The sequence below is a fragment of the Equus caballus genome, chromosome X (genome assembly GCF_041296265.1).
Source record: "Equus caballus isolate H_3958 breed thoroughbred chromosome X, TB-T2T, whole genome shotgun sequence".
NCBI classification, from domain to species: Eukaryota; Metazoa; Chordata; class Mammalia; order Perissodactyla; family Equidae; genus Equus; species Equus caballus.
Window position 1 is genome coordinate 62,570,607 of NC_091715.1, and position 26,833 is coordinate 62,597,439.

The 26,833-nt window shown below is 49.2% G+C and overlaps 1 protein-coding gene across 33 annotated transcripts; it reads right to left on the minus strand.

The window, feature by feature from the left end:
• Positions 1-4,635: 4,635 nt before the first annotated feature.
• LAS1L (LAS1 like ribosome biogenesis factor) lies at positions 4,636-26,781 on the minus strand. 33 transcript variants are annotated; one of them, XR_011434701.1, is made up of 16 exons: positions 24,321-26,781; positions 23,218-23,343; positions 22,199-22,268; positions 21,282-21,363; positions 20,176-20,460; positions 19,841-19,887; positions 18,885-19,006; positions 17,033-17,118; positions 16,644-16,694; positions 16,080-16,286; positions 15,582-15,729; positions 12,711-12,826; positions 9,913-10,448; positions 6,850-6,997; positions 6,146-6,348; positions 4,636-4,973 (listed from the first exon to the last, which is right to left on the minus strand). XR_011434701.1 is itself a non-coding variant. In XM_070257269.1 (15 exons), exons 1-14 carry the CDS (start codon positions 24,509-24,511, stop codon positions 6,159-6,161), a joined length of 2,277 nt encoding a protein of 758 aa, XP_070113370.1. In that variant the 5' UTR covers positions 24,512-26,781; the 3' UTR covers positions 4,636-4,973; positions 6,146-6,158. The 33 variants fall into 33 exon arrangements, 23 of the variants coding, with proteins under 23 accessions (XP_070113370.1, XP_070113369.1, XP_070113368.1 ...); XR_011434699.1 differs by having other exon boundaries at positions 6,850-7,000; XR_011434706.1 differs by lacking the exon at positions 16,644-16,694 and having other exon boundaries at positions 6,850-7,000; positions 18,897-19,006.
• Between the last annotated feature and the right edge of the window lie 52 nt (positions 26,782-26,833).

The window sequence follows — 26,833 nt, forward strand, 5'->3', positions numbered from 1 at the left end:
CTAATGGCTCTGTTTCTTTAAGAACATCAACAACCAAAGCCATACCACATCTACATATATACACACCCTACTTCGCTCCTAAAAGATTCAACTACCTTCCTTGGGACTTGCATCTTGAGATAAGCTATAAAGGGAGCGATCTCTCCAAATGAGTTCATCTGAATTTTATCACAGTAAGCATATGCCTTCTTATTTTTGTATATAGTCATACGTCACTTAACAATAGGGATACATTCTGAGAAATGTCTTGTTAGGTGATTTTGTCATTGTGCAAACATCAAAGAGTGCACTTACACAAACCTAGATGGTATAGCCTACTATACACCTAGGCTATATGGTATTAATCTTATGGGACCACTGTTGCATATGTGGTCTGTCGTTGACCAAAACGTCATTAGGCGACACATAACTGTACTAACACAGCTCTAAATACTAGTCAACTGCTGTTTCTCACAGGGCTGGGCTTGGCTGGGCCTCTACTGGTGGTTCAGAACCAAGTGGAGGGTTCAGGGCCCAGGCTTCTTTGTGTAAACAATCTATAATTTCTCCCCTGAATAGCTTCAGGGCCACAGAGACATCATCTGCTGGGCCTTAGCCAGAATATCAGAACTAGAAGTGGCCTGGCACCCTACACTTCACAGAGAAGTCACTTAGGAAATGCTCAGCTGCATCAACTCCATCAGGTTTTAGGTGTGGGAACTGAGGCTCCAAGAACTGAAGAGATTTGACCAAGGCTGAACAGGGAGTCCCCGAGACTGGAATCCCAGGCCTCATTGCTCCCAGACCACTGTGAGCCCTTTATCACAGTGGTGTCTGCTCTTCCCTCAGGCCTCTCTGGGACCTCCTACTCACCCCCCACCCCCCCCCACCCCCCGCTCCACAAGCCAGTCTCATATAAAGGCTGAGACAGCCACAATGGCCACAGGAGAGCCCAGCCTAGGAGCCTTTGGAAGGGGCTATTTGGAAGGTGCTACTCTGAAAATATCTTTTTTTCTTTTATCATCCTTCTTGGAACTAAGAGTGCTCATCTCTCCCCACCCTTTTCTTCTTCTGTCTCTTTACTCTTCCTGCCTCCCACATTTCTCAGGCATATATGTATCAAGTTCTTTGTTGTTGTTGTTAGTGTCCTCAAGTCAATTCCAACACCTGGAGACCCTGTATACAGCAGAGCAGAACCCTGCCTGGTACTTTTGTGCCATTCTCTCCCCTTCTGGCACTATATCAGACAGTGCTCTGCTGCTATTCAGAGTTTTCATGGCCAATTTTTTCATAAGTGGGTGGCCAGGTCTTCCTAGTCTGTCTTAATCTGGAAGCTCCACTAAAACCTGTCCACCATGGGTCTCCCTGCCGGCATTTGAAGTATCAGTGATATAGCTTTCAGCATCACAGCAACACACACCCACCACAGTATGACAATCAACAGACAGGTGGTGTGGCTCCCTGATTGGTAAACGGACCTGGGCCATGGTGGTGAGAGCACCAAATCTTAACCACTAGATCACCAGGGCTGGCATCAAGTTCTTACTGAGTACCAACTAGGGGCCTGGCCTGTATTTGGCTAGCGAGGGACAGAAAAGGAGGAAAGAGTTTCTGTCTTCTGGAACTTGCACTCTAGTGAGGAAATAAAGCACACTTAAATAAATTAAGACTTCGTTGGAGGAGAGTGGCAGCATGAGGTTAGGGGGAGTGATAGGAATAGTTAGAATTCCAAGAGGGGATAATTGAATGTCCAATGCTTCTCCCTAATGATAGGTGGAAAATCAGCTAGTCTGACCATATCCCTCTTTAGCTTACCTCTCTGGCCTCAGGACCTACCATGTTCTTCACACAACCCAAGTTCCAATTATCCTGGACACTTCACTGGTGCCCCAACATGCCATACTCTTTTTTATCCCCTCCAGACTTTTACCTTCCTTCTTCTCCTTGTTCTGACTAGTAAACTCTTGCCTTTAGAGATCACTGCTGCATTAAGCAGTCCCACCTGCTTGTCCAGACATTATTAGTCCTTGCCCCTAGGGAGTCTTCCAGGTATCTTGAACAATACCTCTGTCTTAGCACTTGTCACTCTGTTATAATTATGTTTGCATGCAGACTCCCGTACAAAACAGGGAGTTCCATAGGGACAGAAATCATGTTCTTCATCACCAATGAATTATCTCCTATCAGAAAGAGTGACTTTTAATTACTGTTCTTGAATAACCGTATAATCTATGCTCCCTTCCCTTGACCCTCAATCCTGTCCCCCAGTTAAATGCGTGCAGTTCCAAGACTTTTTCTAATCAGTCTCTGATCTCTAGTCAGAAGGAAAAGGCCCAAGGGCACTGGGCTAAGGTTGCTTCCTGGCCGATCCTCCCCCACCTGCCTCCCTCACCCCCCAACCACCACGCTTGCTCCCACCATTTGAAGCAGCCCTTCCCAGGGACCTGGCCTCATAAATCCCAGGTTTCAAGAGGACTCCAGCCAACAAGGACCCTTGGCTCTTACTCTCCTTGGACCTGGACTAGAAATGAGCTCAGCCTGCTCATCATTAGGTCAGTCTTTGAGGGCCAAGGGAAAGCACTTTGTCCTAGGATACGTGGAGACCAGAGTCCTGAGTTCAAGGCCCACCAACCCTAGCATGAATCCATACCACTCACACATACAAAGCGTGATAAGTTTTAGAGAGCACTTTTCACATCTATTATCTTTTTTGATCCTTATAACAAGCCTGCCAGGCAAATATTATCCCCCTTCTGTAAATTAAGAAACTGTAGCATGATTTGACCAAGGTTGCTCCCATTAAATGAGGGAACTTGTCTGGAACCTACGTCTTTGGGTAGTTTTTTCTCCATACCAGTGCATCTTAAACTTTAGTGTGCATCAGAATCACCTGAAGAGCTTGTAAAATCAGATTGCTGCCCACCTTCAACCTTTCTAATTAAGGCCTGGATTCAATAAGTTGCATTTCTAACAAGTACCCAGGTGATACTGATGTTGCAAGAAATGTGGATCTACACCAAACTATTAACTTGTTCTGTGCCTTTGGGCAAATCCCTCCCCTTTTTGTCTGCCTTAGTGTCTCAAGGCATAAAATGAGGGGGCTAGACTAGAACTTTGATTTCCAAGCTTTTTTAGCAGCAAAACCCATTTTGAAAAAAAAAAATCTACATAGGATATGAATACATACACAATAAATAAAATCCAGGCTGTTCTAAAGAGGTGGTGGAGAACCAAGAGCTTGCAGCACCCATCTCCCCACAGAGCAGGTGCTGAGCTACATCCTAGAGTACATGTTTGCAAATCCCTTGACTAGATGTGGCCCCTAGATGCTCTTTGAGGGCTCATTCAGCCCTGATATTCCAGGATGCTAAAAAAGTTAGCATATGCTATTGTGGCAGGAGGGAAGAATTGGAGGGAAATTGATTTTGCATTAACCCATGTAGGAGACTGCTCTGCCCACGCCTAATGCTTGGGTCCACACAGGGGAGGAAATCTTAACCCTGTTGGCCTACTGGGCTTATGGATCCCTTTGGTAATCTGATTAGATCTGTGGATTAGCTCTAGAAAAATGATTATATACTCATACCCACAAAGATATTCAGGATATCCTTTATGAGGTGTTGGGGACTCCGTAGGGGTCGCAACTTGTTAAAACTTTTGGGCTCTGGCATAACATTTCCACTAAATTCCTCCTTGGCACTTTCATAGCATAAGCCCTCGCTTTTCTTTCATTCCTTGGCTCTGCCACTTCTTGGGCCAGTTTTGTGGCTGTAATGATGCCTGGTTCTGTCTCTTGCTTCCCCTTGTCTGGCCCCAAATGTGGCCCCACAGAGATGCCCACTCACCCAGCTATCCCTCTTGCCAGAGTGGGGATGGGGAATACTGTAGCTAGACTTGACCTCAGTCAAACACCACCCTGGAAATATCTCTGACAAAAACAGAACTTGTGGTACACCAGAGCTCCCTTAAGGCACTTAGCAGAGGCATCAGGTTATCACAATTGATGACTTTGTCCTCTCTCCCCAGGCAGAGGGCTCTGGGGGTAAGAACATGGTTTATTCATCCCTGTCTCTTGGCAGCTCAGGGCTGATACAGGGTAGGCACTCGGAGTGTCTGAGAGAATTGGATGACCATAGAAGAGCTCTGGGTCAGTCCCTAAGACATTTCTCTGGCTCCAATGTCCACCACAGGGAAGTCTGTATCTTTTCTAGGGCAAAGGAGTGGATAAGTGACAAAGAAAGGTTTCTCTCTCTCTGGCTTTCAACTACTGTTCGGTGTCCAGCAAGGGAAGGCAGGAAATGAGCCAGAAGCCTGCTGGGTAGCATCAGGAAGGCCTGCGTCTTCCTGCTGTCAGGGAGGTTCTGAGCAGATTCCTCTGATGCTGTTGGGCTCTATGGCCACCAACACCTATCTTTTGGGGCCTGATGCTTCAGAGTGACCCAGCCCCATACTATAGCTCAGGGGAGGGAAAATAGAATGAATCGAAGAAGGTATGAGTGGGGTCTGGTGGTGGAAACAATCAGGGGCAGTGGGCCCAAGGGGCCTCAGGACCCAGCTCCTACTCAAAGCCCTGTTATGATCCTACCTTCTGTGGAACCCCCAGAATAAAGGGAGAACTACACTGGTCTGCCCCAGCACACACACCCTCATCTCATAAACACTAAAACAACAGTTTCCTGTTTATTGTTTTATAAAACAAAACAAAACAAAACAAAACAAAATCTAAAACATTAAAAATTCCTCTGTGGTAGAAAGCTGAGTTGATGCAGGCTGTCTCCCAGGTTGTTTCATTGAGCATCGGGGGTGGGAGGTTTAGGGGGAAGGCTGTTGCCCCAGCAGGGCTGGATGAACACTTGCACCAAGGTGGGCATCAGAAGAGCTGCAGGCCAGTTTTGAGCCCATGCAGCTGGCCCTGGCTCCAGAGAAGGCCCTCCAAGTTGCTGCTGCCGTTGCTGCAGTTGCCACTGCCAATGCCACAGCTCAGGCCCAGGGTGCTGTGGAGAGAGGGGGTGCGGTCAGTCAGGGAAGGAGGCAGCTCTAGGCTCTGGAAGGGCTAAGCGTGCTTGATGTGTGTGTGTCTAGGGGAAGGGCCCACCCTCCTGCCTGGCTTTACAAAGAAAAAACTGGAGCAAATCTGAGAAACTACTTCAGATGGGCCGCAGGGGTGGCTCTGCCCTCCCCTCAGTTGAGGGAGGCAGGGAAGGAGCAGAACTTTTTAAATGAGACTCTATGCAGAGTCCTAGTATATAAACCAGATTAAAGCATAGCTATTTGGCTTGAGGTAGAAGAGGGGAACACACACCACCCCACCTCCAGGAAGATATTAAAAGTGGCTGCCTTAACAGGCCTTCTTCCAAGGCCCTAGAGCTTCGGCGCCCAGAGGATGCTGGGCTAGATCCCTCCCACTCCCAACAGCTGGTTAGGGAGCACAAAGCAAGGCTTGCACTGCAGGGCTAGGCCGAGCTCCTATCCTCCCCATCCCTGACCCTGCTCTGAACGCTCTTGCTTCCCCTGCTTCCTGCAGGTCAAAGGTCCTTCCAGGTAGATGAGGGTGACAGCTGAGAGCAAAGTCATCATCCTTCCCCTCAGGCAGATCCATGGTTACACTACTGCAGCTGAAAAAACCCTTAGAGATGATCTAGTCCTGGAACTGAGGCCCAGAGATGAAAAGGGACTTGCTCAAGGCCACATAGACACGTCAGGAGTGGAGCTGAGACAAGGAACAGGGGTAGGCAGGACCGCTCCAGCAGAGGAAGCCTCCTCACTACATGGGTGTGAGAGCTGGGCCGAATCAGCATCCTTCTGGATTTAACATCTCCACCTGCCCACACTTCACCCTTGATACCCTGGTGCTCATCAAGCCAGTCTCACCCAAGGGAAGAGGTGGTCTCTTTCTCTCTCAGACTGTGGGCCCCACTCCCAGCTACAGAACACCTGGCTTCCCCAGCTGCCTCCTCTCCTCTCCAAGAGGCCTGCTGCTCCCTAGCCTAGGACAGAGTTCATGGCACTGCCTTGGGCCTGGTCTGCTTCTGGGGCCCCTGGGTTCTACTAGCCCTCTCCCCAAATGTCCAGAGGAAGAGGGGCTCATCTCCCAGGGAGTGGGCAGGAAGCAGAGGGATAGACTCTCAGTTTCAGGGGCCCACAGAGGTCTCTCTCTGGTACTCACAGGATTCTCCTGGTCACAATGGCCCCGCATTCCGGAATGTACACGCCCTCTGGACGGGCTCCTTTGTGTTACCAGCAGAGCCCCTCAGCAAGGGCTGCTTGGTTCCTGGCTCCCTGATGACCCAAGGGCTCCCACGCCTGTGATCCAGAGGCGAGTTTCGAGGGAGAGCATGGAGCCCTGCGCAGGCCTTGCTACCAAGATGCCTGGATAGTGCGGGGAGGCCTACTGATTACTCTGTGCACCTTTGGACAAATCCCTTCCCCTTTCTGGGCCTCAGTTTTCTCCTCAGGAACATGAAGAAGTTGGATTAGAGCATCTGTTCTTGACCTTTTGGGAATGGTGGACCCTTTAGTGAAACTGTTGGCGGCTGTGGACCTCTCTCTTCCCAAAATGTGCACACACACACATACACACACACACACACACACAAACTGGATGCAATCTGAGAGGGGTGCCAAGCCAGTTCTGCATGGCTGCCTCATTGGCTCCCCCCACTAGGGGCTGGGAGTTCTGCCAAGGGTTCAGCCAGGGACTGGAATTTATATGTCCCTCATTTAGGCCCTGACTGGGGACAGCTATCTCCCCCACCCACCCCACTTTGTGTCCTTCTCTCCCTCCCTTCCCCCCTCCATCCTACGCTCCCTCCTTCCCCACTGCAGGAGGCAGAGAAAGGGGTAAGAAATCCTGCTGCCATGGGTACTCACCCAGTCTTGCATGTTGGGGGTTCCAGCCGCTGCTCTAGCACAGGCTGGTCCAAAAGATACATGGTGTCATAATTCTCCAGCATAAGCTCTGCTGGGTCCTCGGTCTGACCTGGCATTCGGCCTAAGGGGAAGATGTCCCATCGCACATCTTCTGTGGAGCAAAGGGAGGAGGCAAGAGCATTAGTTCTCGGACTGATGCACAGGCCCAACTACCCTGTCCACCCACCCACCTCAATTAGCCTGCTTAGCATGGGATCTCTGTGTATCTCCAGCCTCACTCCTCTCTGCATCACTTCTCATGAGCTCCTCTCCACCTTAGTGCTCCCCACCCCTTCCATACTTCCCCATATACTTTTTATGGACCTTCTTTCCCTCTATGTGTTCACAAACACACTCCACCACAACCACCCCACACACCACATACCATGCACACATCTACAGACATTTTTGTTCCTCTCTGCTTTTCTCCCACTTCCCCAGACATGTCCTCACAGATACAGAGGACAACATCTTTTTTGTACCTGGCTGTATCACTCCCTCAACCTCTCACCCTCACCCCTATTTCCACACACACATATATGGAAAAGTCTAGATGCCCCAGAATTCCCATTGCACCTCCTCCCCAAACCCACAGATAACTGAGTATCTGAATGATCTAGATTTCCTACACATCTACACACAGACACCCCCAACGTTCTTGAATGTCACATCATTTCTTAGTGGCTTTGCCTTGAGAGATATACACACCCACACACTACTTCAGGGTAGACTCTTTTTCAGAGGTATTATGCTCCCCCTGCCCTCTGCAAGGTCTTATTGCCCTCTGATGCATACACAAAGAACATCCCTTCTGTGGGGAAGGGCTGTCTCACTGTATATCCCACCCCCTACCGCTGCCTAAGTATACAGACATAAGCACACAGACCAAGCCCTCCATTTAACAAATGTTCCCAGTTTCACTCCCTGTCTCCCACATCTCTCATTCACAGGCACACAAACCAGAAGTCTTACCATCCCTGCATCCCCACATATGTGTATGCACACACAAAGGAAGCAATGGTAAGGGAGCAAGGGAAAGATTTTAATGCCCTAGCCTTTCCACATTCACAAACCACTCCCCAGCCCCTCTCCCCACAGAGATACCCCAGTCTAGAACGGACCATGTCAGGCACTACCCACCAGCTCTGTTCTATCAGTTAAACACCCTCCACACAGTTTATATTAAATCCCCATCCCCATTCTTACACCAATGTATCCAATGTTTTCCAGTGAAGACTTAACTGGTGAGCTCCTCCAAACAGATTCAGTTTCTGGCCTCCCACATCTCCCTGGTACCCAAAGAATTCTCCCTGTCATAATGTCCTTGGCTTTCTGGAAGGTATCAATCCTGGACTAGCTTTTTATGTAAGCCATAGAACCCCCTTCAGGAGGGTCTTTTCCTCTGCCTGCCCATCGCCCGACCCCTGGCTCTTTTATAAGGAAGTTGTGTCTGTCTTAATGCCCTGCATTGCCCTATGCATACAAAAGTACCTTCATACACAGGGACCCCCCGCAATGTCTGTCACTGACCTCTCTCCCCATCACTAATTTCCCCAAACCTGCCTACATAACTGCCCCTACCTCTCTAGCCTGCACCCTTGTACATGTCCCCTCAGTGACAGCATGGACACACAGAGCCCATCTCTGAATAACTGTCTCACTGTCTATTCTCACGCCCTTGCACATACCCCCACCTCTCACTGCTGCCAGTCCTCTCCCTCATTCAGATACCTCCTGTCCCCCATGGTCTCAGCAACCCTGTCTCCTCTTCCAAAAACATGCATGACCATGTGTGCATGTACGCACAGATGCACATATAGCCTTCTTCACAATGACTTCTCTTTTCACAGCCCCTATTCTCTCTCTCTCTCTCTCACACACACACACACACACACACACAATTTTGCCCATGTCAATGCCCCCCCTTTCAATATTTACAAAGATCTCCAAACAGCCCTCTTAGCCCTAAGAGATTTCTCTGTCACTGTGCCTTGGTTTGTCCATCACGTGTAGGCACACACCCATTCACACACACACAGACATCAACATGTTCTCCCACTCCTAGCACTCACCCACCACATAAAAGCACAGGGCCTTTATGACCAAGCCCTTCCACACACATGTCCACACAAGGGCAAAGGCTCCACCTTTCCCCCTGAGTTCCTTCACTGCCTTCCCTCTCACTCGCTATTGTTCCTCACCATGCCCACAATACACCACACCCAGTCTTAGTTCTTTGCCCTCTGTCCCTCAGGCTCCATCACACAGGCTGTGCCCCCACGTCCACCCCTACCTTCAGTGTGCAGGCATACACACATGCCCCCTCGACACACACCAGACTGCTCATTCCTTCAGAGTCTCCCTGCCTTAAGCTTCCTGCCCCCTAACCTAAATGAGGGCAATCAAAAGACCACCCTCAGCAGGAACAGATTCATGTGTCTCCCACTTTCCTATTGCCCGACCCTCCTTGCCCCGTCTTGGCTTTGTCTCACTAACTTGTATGATCATCTAAAAACCTCACCACTCCTTATTCTCACTCTTCTGATCTTACTTCCACTTTCTCTGACTTAATGCCCCTGGGTTCCTTCTTTTTCACACACACAGCCTCCATGGGTACATATACATTCACATAATCGCAGAAAGCGCTCTTATTTTGTCTCCCTGACCCTAGATCACTGCATGCAAAAAACACATGCAGAATCATACACATATCAACCCCCTACCTCTCACTTTCTCTTCTGTGTTTTGCTGCTCAGTGCTCACACCCATACTATCCCTCTAAATGTGTTCTCTGAATGAAGCAGCGGGTAGCATGACAGTGCTTAGGCCCCTAGCACTTACACACTTCATCCTAAGAGGGAGGGAAGCCAGCTGTCATCCACATACCAGGCTGCCTCCCAGGCTTGCCTCACACTGGCTATCACCTGCTACTTTCCATCTCTTCTCTAGCGTAGAGGGAAGCCTCAAGAGCTAGCCAGAGAGGGAAGATTGGTATGGAGAGAAAATGGGTATCAGGCTTCTTACCTGAGCTAACTTGCCATGCAGAGCCCTGCAAAGCTCCTCTTTTCTGGGCCAGGAGCCTAGCATTCTCAGCAGTGGGGGACTCCTCCCCCATAGAGAAAGGCCCCACCTCCATTCTGTCTTCCTCATCGTCTATGTCATCATCATCGTCATCGTCGTCATCGTCATCATCATCATCTTCTTCTTCTTCTTCATCCTCCGTCTCCTCCTTCCACTTCTCTTGGTCATCATTTTCCTCTTCCTCCTCCTCCACCTGGTCTTCCAAGACCTCTTTCTCCTTCTCCTCAGCTTTCTTAACATCATTAAGGCTGCCCTGCTCCTCCTGCTGCTGGGCTTCACCTTCAGGCCCAGAGCTGGCACCATCTGGTTTGAGGCTCCAATACAGGTTGTCCAGTGTGTATGGAGACTTCCCAATCGGGGAGGCCTCTGAGCCCTCCTGCACCAGGCTGTTTTCTCCACTCTGGTTATAAATGGAACAGATACGCAGCAGCTTCTCCTGCTCCCCATCTGGCAAGACCTGCCCCATGGCTTTGAAGACGCTGAGCAAAGGGAGGGATGGGGTAAGAAAGATTTAAAATCTCAAGTCACTTCATACCCCAACACTCCACAGTTTGAACTTGGTCTCTGAGCCTCCAGACTTGCCTCTGAAAGGCAGTGAGTAGAGCAGACAGAACACAGAAACAACAGGCCCATGGACCCTAAACAAGCTCTGTGATTCATCTCTGTGGCTCACTTCCATTCTCAGTAAAATGAGGACAATAATGGCACCGGACTTAGAGGGTTGTTGAGAGTAGTAAATAAGATAGCTCACATACAATGCCTGGCACACAGTGGGCATGCAATAAATGATAGCTATTAGTCTGTAATGAAATGCTATGTAAATGTACAAACTAGCCAATAGGCCTACAGGGCTTGACATGAGAATAGCAGATCCCTCTCTTCCTCTGGCCTAGCTGAACAACTTGTCCTGAGCTCTAAAGACATGCCTGGAAGTGTGCTGGGCTCCTTCTGCGTGGAACACAGTCTGATCCCTTTCCAGGAGCAACTACAGCTCAGACTGGGATGGAGGAAAAGGGAAAAAACAAAAAGCAGCAAGTGACAAGACAAAGCAGGATGTGGGAAGGAGGCCAGATGAGCACTGCAGACCTCAGGCAGTACAGGAGCTGGGGGGAGGCAGAGAGCAAAGGAGGGCAGGAGAGATCAAGAGAGGGCTTTGTGCAGAGACAAGAGTGAGCACACCGTGCTGTGTGCACATGGTGGGAGTAGCCTGGCTCAAAGGGAAGTGTTGCACTGAGGAGCTGTGGGAGGAAGCAAAAGCTGCAAAGGTTAAGTGTGTGTCGGGCAGAGGGGGTCACTTGACAACTCTGAGCGCAGGTGAAGGCTGCGTTTCTGAAGATCACCATGGTGTCCGTGTGGAGGGTGGCCATGTGGAGGATGGCCTGGATGGGGCAGCCTGGAGGTAGGGAGACCAGGAAGAGTTGGTCAGGGCTGACCTAGGGCACTGGCAGTGGAGGTGGGTGGGAGGGAAGCTGTGAAGGACAGACAGACAAAGAACAGGGCTTGGTGGCCAGATGACAGGGGTTAGGCAGAGGAGAGTTAAAGGTGATGACATGGTGCACACAAAGGACGGTGCTAACAGCAAAACCACCAAGAGATACAGAGCCGTTGGGAAGGAGAGCTCCTGGGGAGGCAGAGGGTGAGCACCCCTCGCAGAGCCTCACGTAGAACCAGGCACCTAGCAGGCACCTGGTCACTGTGGGAGTCATGGGTGGGGTGGACAGATGGATGGTTTCCTTCTAGGTGTATTGAGTTTGAACTGTGGGCCGCTCATGGAGGGGCCATATGCTCAGTGGGCTGTTTTCTTTCTGGGCCCTGCAGGCAGACTGGCCACATCTGTGTGGTCTCTGGTCATTGGTTGCTGGTTACTGGGGTCCGGGCTGGGAGACCCTTTCTGTAGGGCTTTCATATTCCAAGAGGACACTGGCTCAAATTGAATTGATACTGGCTGGATGGGGGAAACTCTTGAAAAGCTTTCAGCCTTATTGGAGGAAAAGCCAGAGAGGAAACTCTCTTCTCTCCCACTGTGGCCCATTAGTATGATTAATAATAAATATTCCCAGGCAGTTGATACTGGCAAGACGCCGTATCACTGCTGTTTGTTATTACGCACCCGCTATTTCAAGCTGTCTAGTCTGACCACTGAGACGCAGGGGTGATACGAATCTTAAAAGGCATCTCCTTCCTCAGGTTTGTCTGGTTACAGCTGGGGACTGAGAAGCTCACAGGTCAGGTTGGTGGAAAGAAGGTGGACTTTGGACTCACAAGACCTGGGCCCGAATCCCTGTCCCACCATCAACAAACCATGTGACTTTTGCATAAGTCACTTCATTCCTCAGAGCCTCAGTGTCTCTCATCTCTCAAATAAGGATTTAATATTCTACTTTCAAAGACTGCTGTGTCAAATGAAATGAAATAACTTCTACAAAAAACACAGCACCATGCTTCACACTTAATTTCTAGTTGTATCTTTTATTTTTCCTCTGGGGAAAATGAAAACCAAGTTCTGTGTGTGCCTGATAACACATGCTTTTTGCAAGGGTGCAATCTAATGGAGTACTGTGGCAAGAGCACAGGAGTAAGGACAGGATATCCGGATTCTGGCCCCAGCTCTGTGCTGTGACTTGCAGACTTGCAGTATAACACCTAGGGAAATCCTATTTCCCAGTCTCTGTAATGGGATGATTAGAAGTAGAGTCACTGATTATCTGATAAAGGCAGGATCTGTTCACAAGGAATCGTACCCATGTGAGCCGCTGTTACTGCTGGCATGTGTCGCATCCCTCTGGTATGCTTGGGTTGGGAGAACATCTCTGTGGTCCAGGCTTCTCCAAGACCAGCAGCTTCCACTCTGCAGGCACTTAGGATTGGAAAGTACCTTGAAGGCCACCTATCCAAACCTCTCCATGCTGCTCTTTTCACTCCCTCCCCCCATTACATACACATGCCATGTTCCTTCTGGACTTCGAAACTTCCTCTATTCTTTCTCCTGCTCGGTTGCTTAAATGTCTGTGATGCTTTCCTGACCTCTCCAGGCCTTTTTGGTTCTCCTCCCAATTTCCCACCCATCCATATCATTTCTAGTCTAGAGCACACAAATCTGGAGATTTGTCTGTTTGGTTCAGTCTCATCTCCTGGAGGTCTTGCCCTGACTGACTCTGTCTGCAGGCTACCCTTTTCTTTTATAAGCTACTTAAAAGCCACTACGGTGCCCCAAAGGTTTCAACCCGATCAGGGTTCAAGAAAGACTTTCTGACTTTATGAGGGGCATCAGGGGACTAAGAGGGTACTGGCATCCAGACTCCTATTTCATTTATTGCCCAGGCACAGAGTCAGTTCCCACCTAAGACAGAACTGCTGTCAATGAGACAGCAGAGCATAGTTTAGTTCAATATTTCCTGAGGCCCATTTGGGACCTGGGCTTATGTGGTGTGCTGCAGCAGAGGGCTAACGCAGAGCCCTTGTGCTTGAAAAGCTTAGTCTAATAGAGAGAAGGAGACACTAGGGGAAGTAGACACAGAAACACAAAATCTCCGATTTGGGAAGTACTTGAGAGAGTCAACATGACAGGATAGATGGTGCTGCCACCAAGTGAGATAGGGAGCAGAGGAGGAAGATCACTTCGGGGTTGGGGTGGGGAGTAAGATGACCAATTCCCTTTTGATCACAGTAAGGTGCCTATGGGCCTTCCAAGGGGAGATGTCTGATATGCAGTCCAACATAGGAGCTGAATCTTGGAGATGCCTGAGCTAGATAAGATTTAAGCCTTGGCACTTAACAGGAACTAATAAAAAAGCACAGGCATTTCAAGGAGGGAGTGGTAAACAGCGTCAATGCAGCAGACACAACGATGGACAAGGATCCACTCGATTTGGTAATCAGGAGGTCAAAGCAGCTCTAGGGGTGAATGCCAAATTGCAGCAAGTTGAGGAAGCAAGAGGGTAGTGAGAAAATCAAGATTGTTGAGTGTAGACTACTCTTTTCAGATCTTTTGATGGGAGAGGAAGGAGTGATAAGCTCATGATAACCCCACAGAGGGATGCTAGGTCAAAGGAGATTTTGCTTGTGTTGTTGTTATTGTTGCTTAGTTTTAAGATGAGAAAAACTCAGACATGTTCATAGGTTGAGGAGCAAAAGCCAGCAGAGCAAGGGAAGGGATGGGATGAGGCCCAGTGATGCTGGTGGAGGTGGCTCCAGAGCACAGGCACAGAGCAAGGCCACCTCATCCTGAGACTGGTGAGAAGGTTGAGTGTAGCTGCATATCAGTTCATGAGGGCTGGACCCCAGGTCAAGGGGGCCCTGTCAGATGCCTCCATGTGCTTGAAGAAGCTAAGGTGAAATGGGAGAGGGGGAGGTGCTTAAGGTGAGTGGTAGGGGTTTAGAACACTCAGAAAATGGGAGAGAAAGTGGGCAGAAAACAAGAAAAAGTTCAGACAAAAAGAACTGAGGCCTGACCCAAGATTAAAAATCATACCTCTGCAGTGGCAGCAATCTGCACGGCTATGTGGTTTTCTCCAGCAGAGCTCAGCTGGCCGGGCTGAGGAGTGGGGGAAGCAGAGCGGGGAAGATCAATCCCAGCTTGGGGCTTTGCAAGTCAGATATGCCAAGGATGAGCAGAGCTGAGGGTGCTAATGAGTGCCTGAAGTAATCAACCGCAGACAGGATCGAGGGGAAGCAAGGTTGAGGGAGGTAGGAAATGGAGGGATGGAGGTCTGGATGCTGGCAAGGAGCAGATGTCACAGGATGTGAGTGTGAGAACTGGAAGGACAAGAGGTGGTGATCCCGAGTGGGATGCTGGGACGTCAGCTTTCAGAGGTGGAACAGCTCTGAGTGATGGAAATAGGTAGCTGAGCGTAGTGGAGAATGAAGGCCATTGGTGCTAAGCAGCTGCAGAGTGTCAGATGGGTCACTCAGATGAAACAGGTATTGCTCCAGAAAGCAGGAAGATAATCAGGTGCTAAAGGCTTCCACGAGTATGAGGGAAGTGGCTTAAGGTCAGAAAATGACAGAGAAAAGGAAAGGGAGACAACCACAGGTATTTACAGGAACCAGTGCAATATTCAGCTTGACCATAGGACCCAGGGTGGACTGGGTAAAGGGAAACCACAGGAGGTATGGTTACCAATAATAGGTTGGGGAAGAATCAGAAAGATCTTTGAACGTCAGGCTAAGAAGTCTAGACTTCATCAGGAAGGCAATAGGGAGCCAGCCACTGAAGGTTGCTGAGCACCTATGTAATAGAGAGGTATACTTTGGGAAGATAATAGAGGAAACAGCACTGGACTTAGAGTCAGAAGACTGGGTTCGATAATAAACAGCAGCTACAATTTACTGTGCACTTACTCTGTACAGGCCACTGTGCTAAGCACTCTAAGGGGGTTGTCTCATTTGTTCTCATACTGGACTCAGTTCAGCCAGGTCTTAAGCTGCACGGTCTTAAGCAAGAATACCCTACCCCTCTCGTCTTTGGGACTCAGTTCTCCCATCTGTTAGGAGGAAGGGGATGGAACTAGGTGTCTTTGCAAGGGCTGGTCCAATTCTGCCATTCTAGGGCTGGGCAGCCCTGAGGTCTATAAGGCCTCACCCTCCTATCAGATGGAATTCAAGAGACTTACAGCTGAAGGAGTTGGGGGCTGGCCCAGCAAGGTGAGCCCAAGCAGGACTCAACCACCCGGGGCCAGTCAAGGGAGGCAGAGCAGTTGAATAGCCTCCAGCTCCTTCTCGCTTCCCACTGGCTTGCAGAAAATCGGCGGGCATTCCGACCTGAGAGAGAAGAGAGGGCCTGAGGAGAAGGAACCATTAAGCCCGCACCCAATCTTGCACTTTGTAAAGTTTGACTCTGTCCCCCCTCATCCCCCCAGCCTCCCCACTCTACACCTCCCAATTGCTCAAAGCATTCAGGGCCCTTTGCCCCTGCCCAGTTTAGTTGGCTCTGAGAAAAAACATGGTGGAGGAAGATTTGTCCACTGCTGCCGCTGGGCCCTCTTGGGCAAACCTAAACCTTCAAGAAGGGATGTGTCCACCTGATGCTATTCAGCTGAGAGCTGAGGACAGTGGTAGATGCTTCTGCCTTGGCCGCATTAGGCCCTGGGGCTAGGGCTAGTCTCCCTCACCAGTCTTGGTGTTAGCCACGATCAGTTCAAGGGTCCATCTGAGGATGTAGGTGGGCCGGATCCCGCTGTCCCCCAAGGCTGGCAGCTCAGAGAGCATCCTCTCCAGCAGGGCCTGCGTGAAGGTCTGGGAGTGCAGGCCCCTGAGCAGGGGCTGCCAGAATTGAGAGAATGGCTTTGGCACCAGGATGTCATTCAAGTCCACATTTTCTGGTTTGTGAGGGACACCCATTGACGAGGAAAGAGGAGGCGCGGGAGCGGGGGGGGGGGGGGGGGACAATCAGAGACAGGGAGAAAGAGGGAAAGGGAAGAAGGAAGGGAGGGAGAGAGGGAGGAGAGGAGAGAGGGACAGAAGAGGGTGAGGGAGGGAAGGAGAGAGTGAGAGAGAAGGAGAGGGAGCCCCATCACCAACAACAACAGAGTTGCCACCACAGAATAAGAGGAAAGAGGAGAGCAGAACAGCGGGGAGAGAAACTAGTTAGTATCTGGCAACCAACAACTGACTCAAAACAGAGTATAAAAGAAAAAGAACTCTGGTTCTAGCTTTCAGCTTTGTCAATAACTCACTGTGTGACTTTGGGTCAGTACCTTCCCCTCTCTGGACCTCAGTCTGCCCATCTGTAACATGAGGATGTTGGACTAGATGACCTCACAAGGCCCTTCCAGTTCTGCTGTTCTAGCTCTCTAGGAAGCGGCCAAATCACAGTTAACATAGCACAATATGAAGACTCCCCTCACTCCACCCCACCCCACCCAATTCCAGGCCGTGTAAGAATAGCCCAGCGACTACTTATCAGTGGGGCTACCTGTTCTGCTCAGGTGAGAGGGGCTTCCAGAGGCTATAGAATGGCAGGAAACAGCCCTTGATGCCCAGTCCAGGGCCACCCTGGCCACCCCTGGTGTTCTTGCCCAAGAAACACAGAACCCTAAGGCTGCAGTGAGCCCTAGGACCCTACCTTCATAGTCTATCTGTAAAGCTGCCAACTGCTCAAATGTGGGGATGAGAAAGCCGTCATCCAAAAAAGCATCCAGCACAGCCTCCCTGGAGCAAGAGGATATTTAATTAAACAAACTGAAGCAGGCAGAAGACCCTGTTCTACTCCCCTACCCACTCCCAAGGCAGGTAAAGCCTCTGACTCAAGTGGCTAAAGCAGCACGGGGGAAAAGGAAGGCAGTTTACAGGTGGATCTCAGGCCTCAGCCTCCTGGGGAAGGCGCTGGACCAGAGACTGATCAGTGGGTTTTGAACAAGCATTTACCAAACAAATGCTGATCTAAGGCCCATAATGAGGGCAGCAGCAGCTGAACAAAACTGAAAACACAGATGGTGAGAAGTCCCAGGCCCACAGAGGAGTTAAATGCCTGGGGTCACAGGGCTTTTAGACTTTAGTTCCTGCTCAGTCTTTTTGTTTCTCTTGACAGTCTTCTGGTCTCCTACCCCTCTCCCTCTACCTAGTTGCCTCTTTCAGATCCTAGATGCAGAAACTCTGGGGAATCAAATATGGACCAAATATGATCCTTATTCCTATGGACCCCAAGAACCCAGAACTAAGTTATAGAGGTTGAAAGTGTAGGCTATAGGGGTAATCCCTCAACCTCATCCAGCTCAAATCGAAACCAGCAACAGCCAGCTGTCTCCTCCAGAGCTTAGCAGTTCCCTGAGAGGCTCTCCCAGGTGACAAGGCCTAGAGGGGGAACAAGAGCTCCCAAAGTGTCTCAATGCCTGAAGGGCTGTTATGCTCAGATCCCCACCTCTACCAGGCTCGAGGAGGAAAGAGTTGTCCTTCCATCCATCTCCCATCTCCTGAGGTCAGTATCCAGGAAAAGCACTTAAAGCAGCCAGCCAGCTGCCTGCTAAGCACAACCAGGAAGACACTACTGTCTAGGGGCACAAGGACAGTTTTCCCAGCTGCTGGGGAGGTTACCACCCACCCCTTTGCTGAAGGGTGCAGCCAAGAAGCCTATGCTGGGCAGACATTGATAATACACCTTTGGAACTACTAATATCCTGGCAATGAAGACGACTCCAGGGGTAATCCCAACGTGCACTGTAGGCGCCCACCCAAGCCCACTCTGCCACCTACACCACCTTCCTATACTCTCTGCTCCATCCCAGATTCCTTCTAACCTCTCCCTAGCTGGGAATGTCTAGCTTTGCCTTCATAAGTTCTTAGTGGAGGGTTCCCCAAAGATCTTTCCAGCTGAATTTAAGTAGCAAGCCCCCAAGAACTAGGGAGGAGAGGAATGAATAGATACTGTTTGTCTGCTCTGGATTGAATTGAGCATTATTTTTTGGGAAAAAGAGGCTCATGGCCATACTAAGTGGGGAAGGTCTTAGTGTTTTGAGGAGCCAGGCCCTGGGAAGGTGCCTCCTTGGTCTCCCCAACCATAGCTATCCAGTGGATAGTGATACTCTCTAACAGCAGATCAAAAGAAAAAGACAAGCAGTGCCCACCATATATCTTTTACCTCAAACTTGGACAAGGGCTAGGCAGTGAGGTGGTAGGGTAAGGGCTTCTCCTAGTTCCCAAGAACTCCACATACCACTGGACAGAGAGGAAAAAAGCTGGCCAGGTTATGGATGACAGTACACAATCCTGCCTTTGGCCATTTTAGTGACTCAGAGCAGGCAACCCCCACTTGGTAGCTGGCAGGGCCAGGGGAAGACGGTCATACAGAATGCAGGGTCACACCATGGGGGATCAAGATTATCTCTGGGATTTCCTAGAGGTTGGCAAGCTGGGATGTGGAAACCGACTTCAGTGAGGCTAATATGCTCTAGCCAAGAGAGTAGGCAGCCCCTGATTACCTAGTTACAAACCTGTTCTCCCATGTGATGCCCTTGAGCTCAGCCAGGATGCATTCTACAGGTGGGGACAGGTTATTCCATGCCTTAATGGCCTGAGGTAAATGCCTAAATTTCTCCAGTACCTGCCAGCAAAGAGGGTCCCATCAGAAGGCTGGTTCAGCCAGGCAACCCTCTTCCACCCCTCCAGGATCCCTTCCCATAGGACCTCTCAGCACCTCCCTTCAGGGGATAGGGCAGAACATGCAGGGGTGGGCCCATAACTCCCCTATTGGTCTTGCAACTAAAAATATCCTGACCCTCAAATGCCAGACTTTCTTCTCTTCCTCCTCCTCCCTCTCACCCTGAATTCCCTGTGGCTCCCAATCACCAGATACCCCAATGCTAAGATATCCAGTGGGGGAATTTTGCTGGAGTTGGGCAGAGATCCTAGGGCCAACGGGTGAAGGGAAGCAATGGGCTAAGGAATAAAGGGAATCAGGAAACCCGGGTTCTAATCCAGGTTCTATCATTAACTGCATATGTGACCTTGAGCCAGTCCCTTCACTCATCCATGGCTTCAATTTTTTTATCTGTGAAAAGGAAGAATTGAGCTGAATAGTTTCTAAGCTACCTCCCTTCCTGCTAAAACAGCTCCCCTCAAGCTCACCTGATCTAGGAAAGTTCCTGGACATCATCTGCTGATCAGTTGCAGTACTGCAGGGCTATGCAACCACCTATGCCCAGTTGTTCCCTATAACCCAGTAGGGCAGATTATCCACAAACTTCCATCGTCTCCCCACTCCATGGGTGTGGAGGGTCAGCCAACTGGACTCTGCTTCTCTTGTTTCTGAGAAGTTCCCTCAAGCTTTGTCACTTTTCTTTCAAATTCCTTCTTAGGACTTCTCTAAGGTAGCTGGCAAGAAGGAAGAAATGGCCTAGGCAGGAGAGAACATGCCAAGTCAAGAGCACTTTCTTACCTTAAACTGCTCCTCTTCATATGATACCAGCAGTTCCCGGGCTCTTTCTGAAAACAGAATAGGGAAACAGATAGGGCAGCTAGCCCAGCCCCCTGCTCCTGATGGGATTCTGAGCCATTCTCACCTCATTTCTTGAGTTGGAAATTGGGAACTAGAATTCTTGCCTCTCCTACTTTACAGGGATCAAGGAAGATGGCTTGTGACAGTAATTTTTTTAAGCTAACACTCACCACAACCCCAGAGGAAATGCTGAGCCAGGGAAACAACCGGTGTCAACCCTAAGCCTGAGTCTTCCAGGCTCATGGGCCCCTTTCTGCCCCTGCAAGGACACCTACCATATAGCTCTTTATGTCTCAGAGTCTTTTCCCAATGCGAATCAACCTCTTTGTTTCCTTCGCTGTCTCCATCAGCCCTGACATCCAGCTCTGCACCTTTCGCCTCATCCTTAGGCTCTGGTCTCTGTTCTGTGACATCCTCAACAACAATGTTTTTATCATCCTCTTGGTCCTCTTCATCTGTCTCTTCCCTGTCCTCCTCCAACTCCCAGGTCTCTCTCAGGCTGTTCTCCAGTTGGCGGCACCAGTACGTCTTCTGGAGCCAATCCAGGACAAAGTAGCAGCCTAAAGGAGGAGAGGAAGAAAGGCAGTGCCATAGGAGCAGCCACAGGCAAGCAGCTCCTAGCAGGCCCCCAGCCTCATCTTGTGAGCCTTATGGGAAAGCCCCAGGGAAGAGGCATGGCTCCAAGAAGGCACAAATCTCAAATATCCAGAAGTGGCCGCTCTTGCTCTGGGTTATCCCTCTGTTCTTTGCTTTCTCCTGCTCACCAGTACCTTTCCTAGAAAAAACTAAAACTAGACTTGGATGTGGGATGCCAAAAATGGCACAGGCTTGGAAAGTGGGAGAACAGGGACCCAAGCCCCACTAGCTAGTTACATGGCCTTGGCCCGAGATCTTTTCTAGATCTGCTTCCCCCACACAAAAGGTCTAGGCTGAAGCAGGGGTTCTTAGTTGGGATGAGGTGTCCAAAGAACCCCTGGGTTCATAACACTTGATGGCTCACACCTCTCAACCTGCCCCCCACCACTCCCCTCCTCAGGCACAAATGCTAAGGGATGAGTTTCAATAATCAATATACCAAAATAGGATCAGAACAGTGCCTTGCCAAGCCTTATTACAAAAGGAAAAATCAGTAATACCAATCCTGTCTTCACTTAAATTTGGTATTTGTTCATCGTGGGTTTTTCCACATTAAAATGTTATTTATCTTGATTACTGAGTTCTGATGAACCCTTAAAGTTTGTGCCCAAGGCGAGGGCCTCACTTGCCTCACTCTAGTCCTGGCTCTGACCCCAGGTGGAGACCTTCCTAACCTCTTCCTCTACCCACAGTGCCACCCAGCCCAGGCAGTTAACTATGGCAGTTGCACTCCCTGGGGACTCACCTCTGCGGCAGTCATTTATATGGGGCATTTTCTTATGGGTCAACTCATGGCGAAGTTCAACAATCCAATCCGGAATGTTCACCTGATTGTTGGGGAGGATATTGAGTGTAGAAATTAGAAAATATTAAAGCTAGAAGGCACCACAGACATGAATTAGCTTAGCCTGCCCTCATCTTACAGATAGAGAAATTGAGGTCCCAAGAGGAGGTTCCAGTCTTAGTAGTAGAGCCAAGATTATAAACCAGGTCTCCCGATTCTTTTCACTACTCTGTGAAGGTGTTCTTGAAAATCAGAAAAGCCATTTGCCTCACCCATCCACCAACCACCCTCCTCCAACAAAGAGGTTCCTGTGAATGAGCATTAGCAATCACCTTCTCCAGCCTCCCTCTGCCTTATCTATACCAGTCCCTGTCCCTGCGTACCCTTTACCCCTTCTTCCTCCCTTTCTCCCTCCTTCCCACACCTCCTCCAGGAAGCTTCTTTTGATGGCTGAGAACTTGCCTGCCCTCTGGTCCTCTACATGTCTCACATACTCACTCAGGGCAGGAATGTCTGGCATTTTCATGCTGCTTGGCTGAGCATGTCTCCTCCCTCAGATTGTCAGCTCCCAGAGGGCAGGCACTGTGACTGCCACCTATTTCCTGTCCCCACTCAGTGGTGCATTCGGCCGCCTTAGCTTCACCGGGCCACTCCCAGCAAGCTAGGCAGTAAAGCCCACTGAAGATGGCAGCCATGAGCAAGAGAGTAAGTCTGCTTCTTTCAACTGGAGGGTGAGGGTCTGGGGTTCTTGTTGGGCTTTGCCTGGCCAGTAGTGGTGGGATGAGCTAGTCTGACTGTGTGCCCACATCACCCCATGCCCCATTTACTGAGCCCTCCTGGGGAGAGAGAATTGAGCAAGGCCACCTTATCATACGTACCTCCTGAGCCAGGAACTTGAGGGGGAGCTTGACAAACTTCGTTTTCCTTTCCGAGATAAGATTCACAAACCTGGGATTGGGGCAGAAATAAGTGGCACAGCCCAAGTAACTGTTTTACTCAAACCAGTGGGGCTTCAAAACACCTTGCTGAGTTACTGATGCTTCCCATTTCTACAACCTTTCCACTGACTGTTCTGTCCTGTTCTTATGGTTGGTGTCAGCCAGAGCAGGTAAATTTCCATCCAGTCCAACATTTACTGAGAGTCTGCCCTGTGCTGAAGCCATATAGATGAATAAGACACTGCTCTGGCCTTGAAGAATTCAGCCTAGGATAATCATAACATAACATAACATTATGCTAGAACATTATATGTTATAAATACTAGGACAAAGGACTACATCAAATGATGAAGGGGAGCACAGCTAAATGATGGAGAAGGTAAGAAGAGCTAGAGAGGACCTCCAGGCAGATAAAGGGAACAGTATGAGATGAGCAAGGACTTTCACAGATGAGAAAACTCAGTGGCAGCCTTTTTCCCAGTGTGCATGAGGCTGCTAGAACCACTCTGTGTCACTTGCTAAGTCAGGAACTACTGGCCCACATCTCCACTTCCACAACTCAGCAATCTTTCCGTGTTCGTGGAGAGAAGGGGGAAGAGTGTTGCTAAGTATAAATGGGGGGAAGGTTGGAAAATCCACATTAAATTTTGGCCAAGAACATGTAACCATTCAGAAAAGTTCCTCTGGGTGACAAGAGTTAAAGGGGAAGGAAAAAATCAAACTGTCAAAGCTGGACGAGACCCATAGAGATCTCTCGGTCTGAGCCACCCCCACCTCACATTCCAAGAAAAGAGAAGGCTCTAGGGAAAGGAAAAAGAGGAATGTGTGTTGACAGGGGGTACCAAAAGTTGTCGAGTCAAGCCATCATGGGGTGACCCAAGCTTTGCTTATTATATGCTACTCCCACCCCAGACCCTACTCCCAAAACCACCCCCCACTCCTACCCATGTAGGTCTTACCTGACCAATGCCATGCCATAGAGCAGTCTAAGTTCATCAGTGCCCAAGCCACCAGTTACATCCATGAGCTTACAGCGTACCAGGTCAGCAGTAGAAGCCACTGCCAGGGGGAGTTCGTTGCCTAACCTAAAAGGCCACAGTCCAGCACCATCATAAAGGTCCCTTACACTCATCCACCACCCACCTCAGAACCTAGGTTGCTGTAAGCTATTCTGATTATATATTGGCTCAAGAGTTCATGAACAGACACAAATCAAGAAAGTGGGAAGAGAGAGGATAATGTCCCTGGGATCCAATAGTACACAGGGCATGAGAGGCTGTCTAGGGTATACACAGGACGTCTAACTGCTCCACAATCAACCAACAATTAAGTGTGGTGGACATACCCCTTTCTTTCACCCCGAAACCCTCAACTCATTCAGCTGGAGAAGACCCTTATCCCTTATCTCCTCCTAACTCAATCTTACCAACTGGACTGAGGAACCCCATTCGAACACGATTTTGTAGGCAACCTCCCCCCCCCGCGACAATTTGAATTGGAAATCCACCCAAGGGTACTAACCTACTACTCAACCGCTGGCTCAGCCACAATGGTCCTCCCGCACCCTCCCCAAGATGGAAGAAGGTAAGGGTTAAAGCTCAAAGATTTTACAAGAGGGTTGTGGAGGCACATTCTCTTTCTTTTTCTTTCTTTCTTTCTTTCTTTCTTTTTTAACCACCCCTGTACACAGTTGTATATCTTGGCTGCACGTCCTTCTAGTTGTGGGATGTGGAACGCCGCCTCGACGTGGCCTGACGAGCGGTGCCATATCCGCGCCCAGGATCCGAACCCTGGGCCGCCGCAGCGGAGCGCGCAAACTCAACCACTCGGCCACGGAGCCGGCCCCCACACTCCCATTCTTTCTGCAAACGGGATTAGTCCAAGAGCTAGGCTGTGACTTTCCCCCAGGCACCTGGGAGAGGGGCAACGCCCAAACCTCTCACAGGGACACCATTAGGCAATTTAGGGGAAGACTGGAGAATATGGCCTTACAGGAATTCTACAAAGGAAGAGGTAAGGCGCCACCCGCACGCAGGCAGAAGGGCTGAACCTGCCGCCTTACCTGCTCCTCCACACGGTGATGCGGTTCAGCGCGTACCGCTGCAATTTATGGTCGTCAGAGAACAGATACACCGTCACCTGATCCCACTCGGCCTTACTGAGCCAGGCGACCACGATACGCTGGGCCCAGAGTGGCGACGTCCCTCTCTCTTGGACGCACTTCCCGCACCACGCACTCCACACGCGATCCATCACCCGGGGACCCAGAAATTGCCCGGCCCCGGATTCCCACCAGACACTGGGCTCGATGCAGCTCGTGCCACGGCACTCCACACAGCTCGCAGCCCAACGTGCCACCCTCACTCTAAACCGCTGCTGCACCAGCAGCCAATGGGGAGAGCGAAACCACGACGCAAGCCCGCCTCCCAGTATTAGCGTGGCAAATCGGAACGCAAGAGCAGGGGGCCGATGAAACAAGTTGGGACTACGTCCTTGCTGGCCGGAAGTGTTCTTTTCTCAAAGCAACCGTAGCAGCTGCAAGCATTCTGCCTCAAGGTTCCGGTAGTTTCCTGATTGCTGACGGGTTTCTGTCCCAGGCCGTGAGGGATGTTGTCTGGACTGCAGGAGGAATGTTAGTTTGCGCCCCTTGGCGGGTAGGGGATGGATTGTGATCATCCAGTGTATACTGGAAACGCGCTTATGTTTTTATTGGCATGAATCAGCGCCTGATCCAGTAAAACACTGTGGACACTGAAGCAAGACTACAGAGCAGATATCTAATATCTAGATTTCTGAAGTTGGGCTGAAGAATCTGCTGAGTTTTCACAAATGTACAGTGAGGGGCTTGGACTGGGTGATCTCTAGGTTCTCTTCCATAGCTGAAAATTGTAGGATTTTTCTCTGCCAGAATTCCACTGCTTGGTTGGTTTCAGTATCTGCAAAGATATGCTTAATTTTTCTGCATAATTCCTTGGGATTCTAGAGTTCTGGTGGGAAAGCAATATTTTGAAGGCTTTCTGATTTTACACATTGGCTAAAATGTGTTCAGAACTCTGCCCCAATCCTTCTCACCATCAATGCAAATAATCTGTAACCAATCTATAAATCAAAATTGGGGTGAGTTTATTATCAGCCAGATCTGAGGACCATATAGCCTGGGGCACCAAAGAAGTGGGGTGTATAGATTGGTTATATACCGTCAAAGAGCATGTATCACATGTGATTGGAATGTCCCTTTTATAACAGTCACAAGATTGCCTAGCCAACATAGCAATTCACACAGCAGGTAGCAGGTCTGCTGTCTCAAGCTGGGTGGTCACGGGAAGGCACAGCAATCAATCCCTAGCATAGGGAGAGATGCTTATCCTTAAGGAAATGCCAATGTGGGGAAAGTTGCATCTTTATCTTAAGGACATTTGTTCTTGTCTTTGGGGCATAACAAATGCTTAAAGTGGATATACAGTGCATGCTCAATGGCCATGTCTGGCCCTTTTGGAAAAACAAGGTCAGGCTGAAATAGTTTTACAACAAATAGCTTCCTCATATAATCCAATATATCCTATTGTTTGCCATTTGTTTATCATTTTACACCTTTTGATCTATAATCTTTTAATAGAAAGCATTGATGATCAAAATATTGTGCCTCGGCGCCAGGGTGGTTGCCGCCTGCCCTGGGTCCATCATGTAACTGGGTGCTAGGCTTTTATCTCATTTATTTGCCCACTTGTCCATGTTGGGTGGAAATAGTCAGACAAGCACAGTGGTATATATATTAACAGAGGAAGCATTTCATAGGTTATATAATTTTCAGTTAATTTTAGATTGTTGCACAAACGTATGTGTGCTTTTCTATGACTTCTATGTTTACGTTGTTCACAATTATAGAACAAGTGCACTAACAGTGATAATAATTCAACATATTGGAAAACATTAGTTTAAAATGAGTTCTTACGCATAGTCCTTATCAGAAAAGGAAATTTGTCCAGGGTTATAGGATCGATTGACCATCTCAAGCCACTGAACAACCATTCCTCTAGCTTCTATGCCAGTCTTACAACACTGAGTAAAGAAAACAGCAATTAATTTGAATATTATAACTAGTACAAGAATTCCAAGAAGTAATAGAAATAGGAATTGCAATCTGGATCAAAAAAGGGAACTGATACTGGAAGGGAGCCAGCCACACAAATCAAGACTGGGTGTAGGATCGCTTAAGGCATTCACCTGTTTTTTCATGTGCTTTAGGAGAGACGACACATTGGAAGATTCATCACATATAAAACCACAGCATTCGGTTTGAGTGATTGTATATGTACAACCTTGGGATGCAGTTAAAATATCTAAAGCCATTCTATTTTGAAGGACAGCCTTTTTCATTAAAGACATTTTAGTATTTAATAAGGCTATTCTTGCTTGACTATGGTTAAGTGTGTGTTGAGTAAATTTAGAGCTTCTATGTGATAATGACATCTTTTAGCCCCAAAGGAGCAAATATAGCTGCTTGGTGGCCGTACCAGTGGAACACTGAATGAGCCCATCTGGCCTTAAAGAGAGGGAGATTGGGAACAGGTGTTA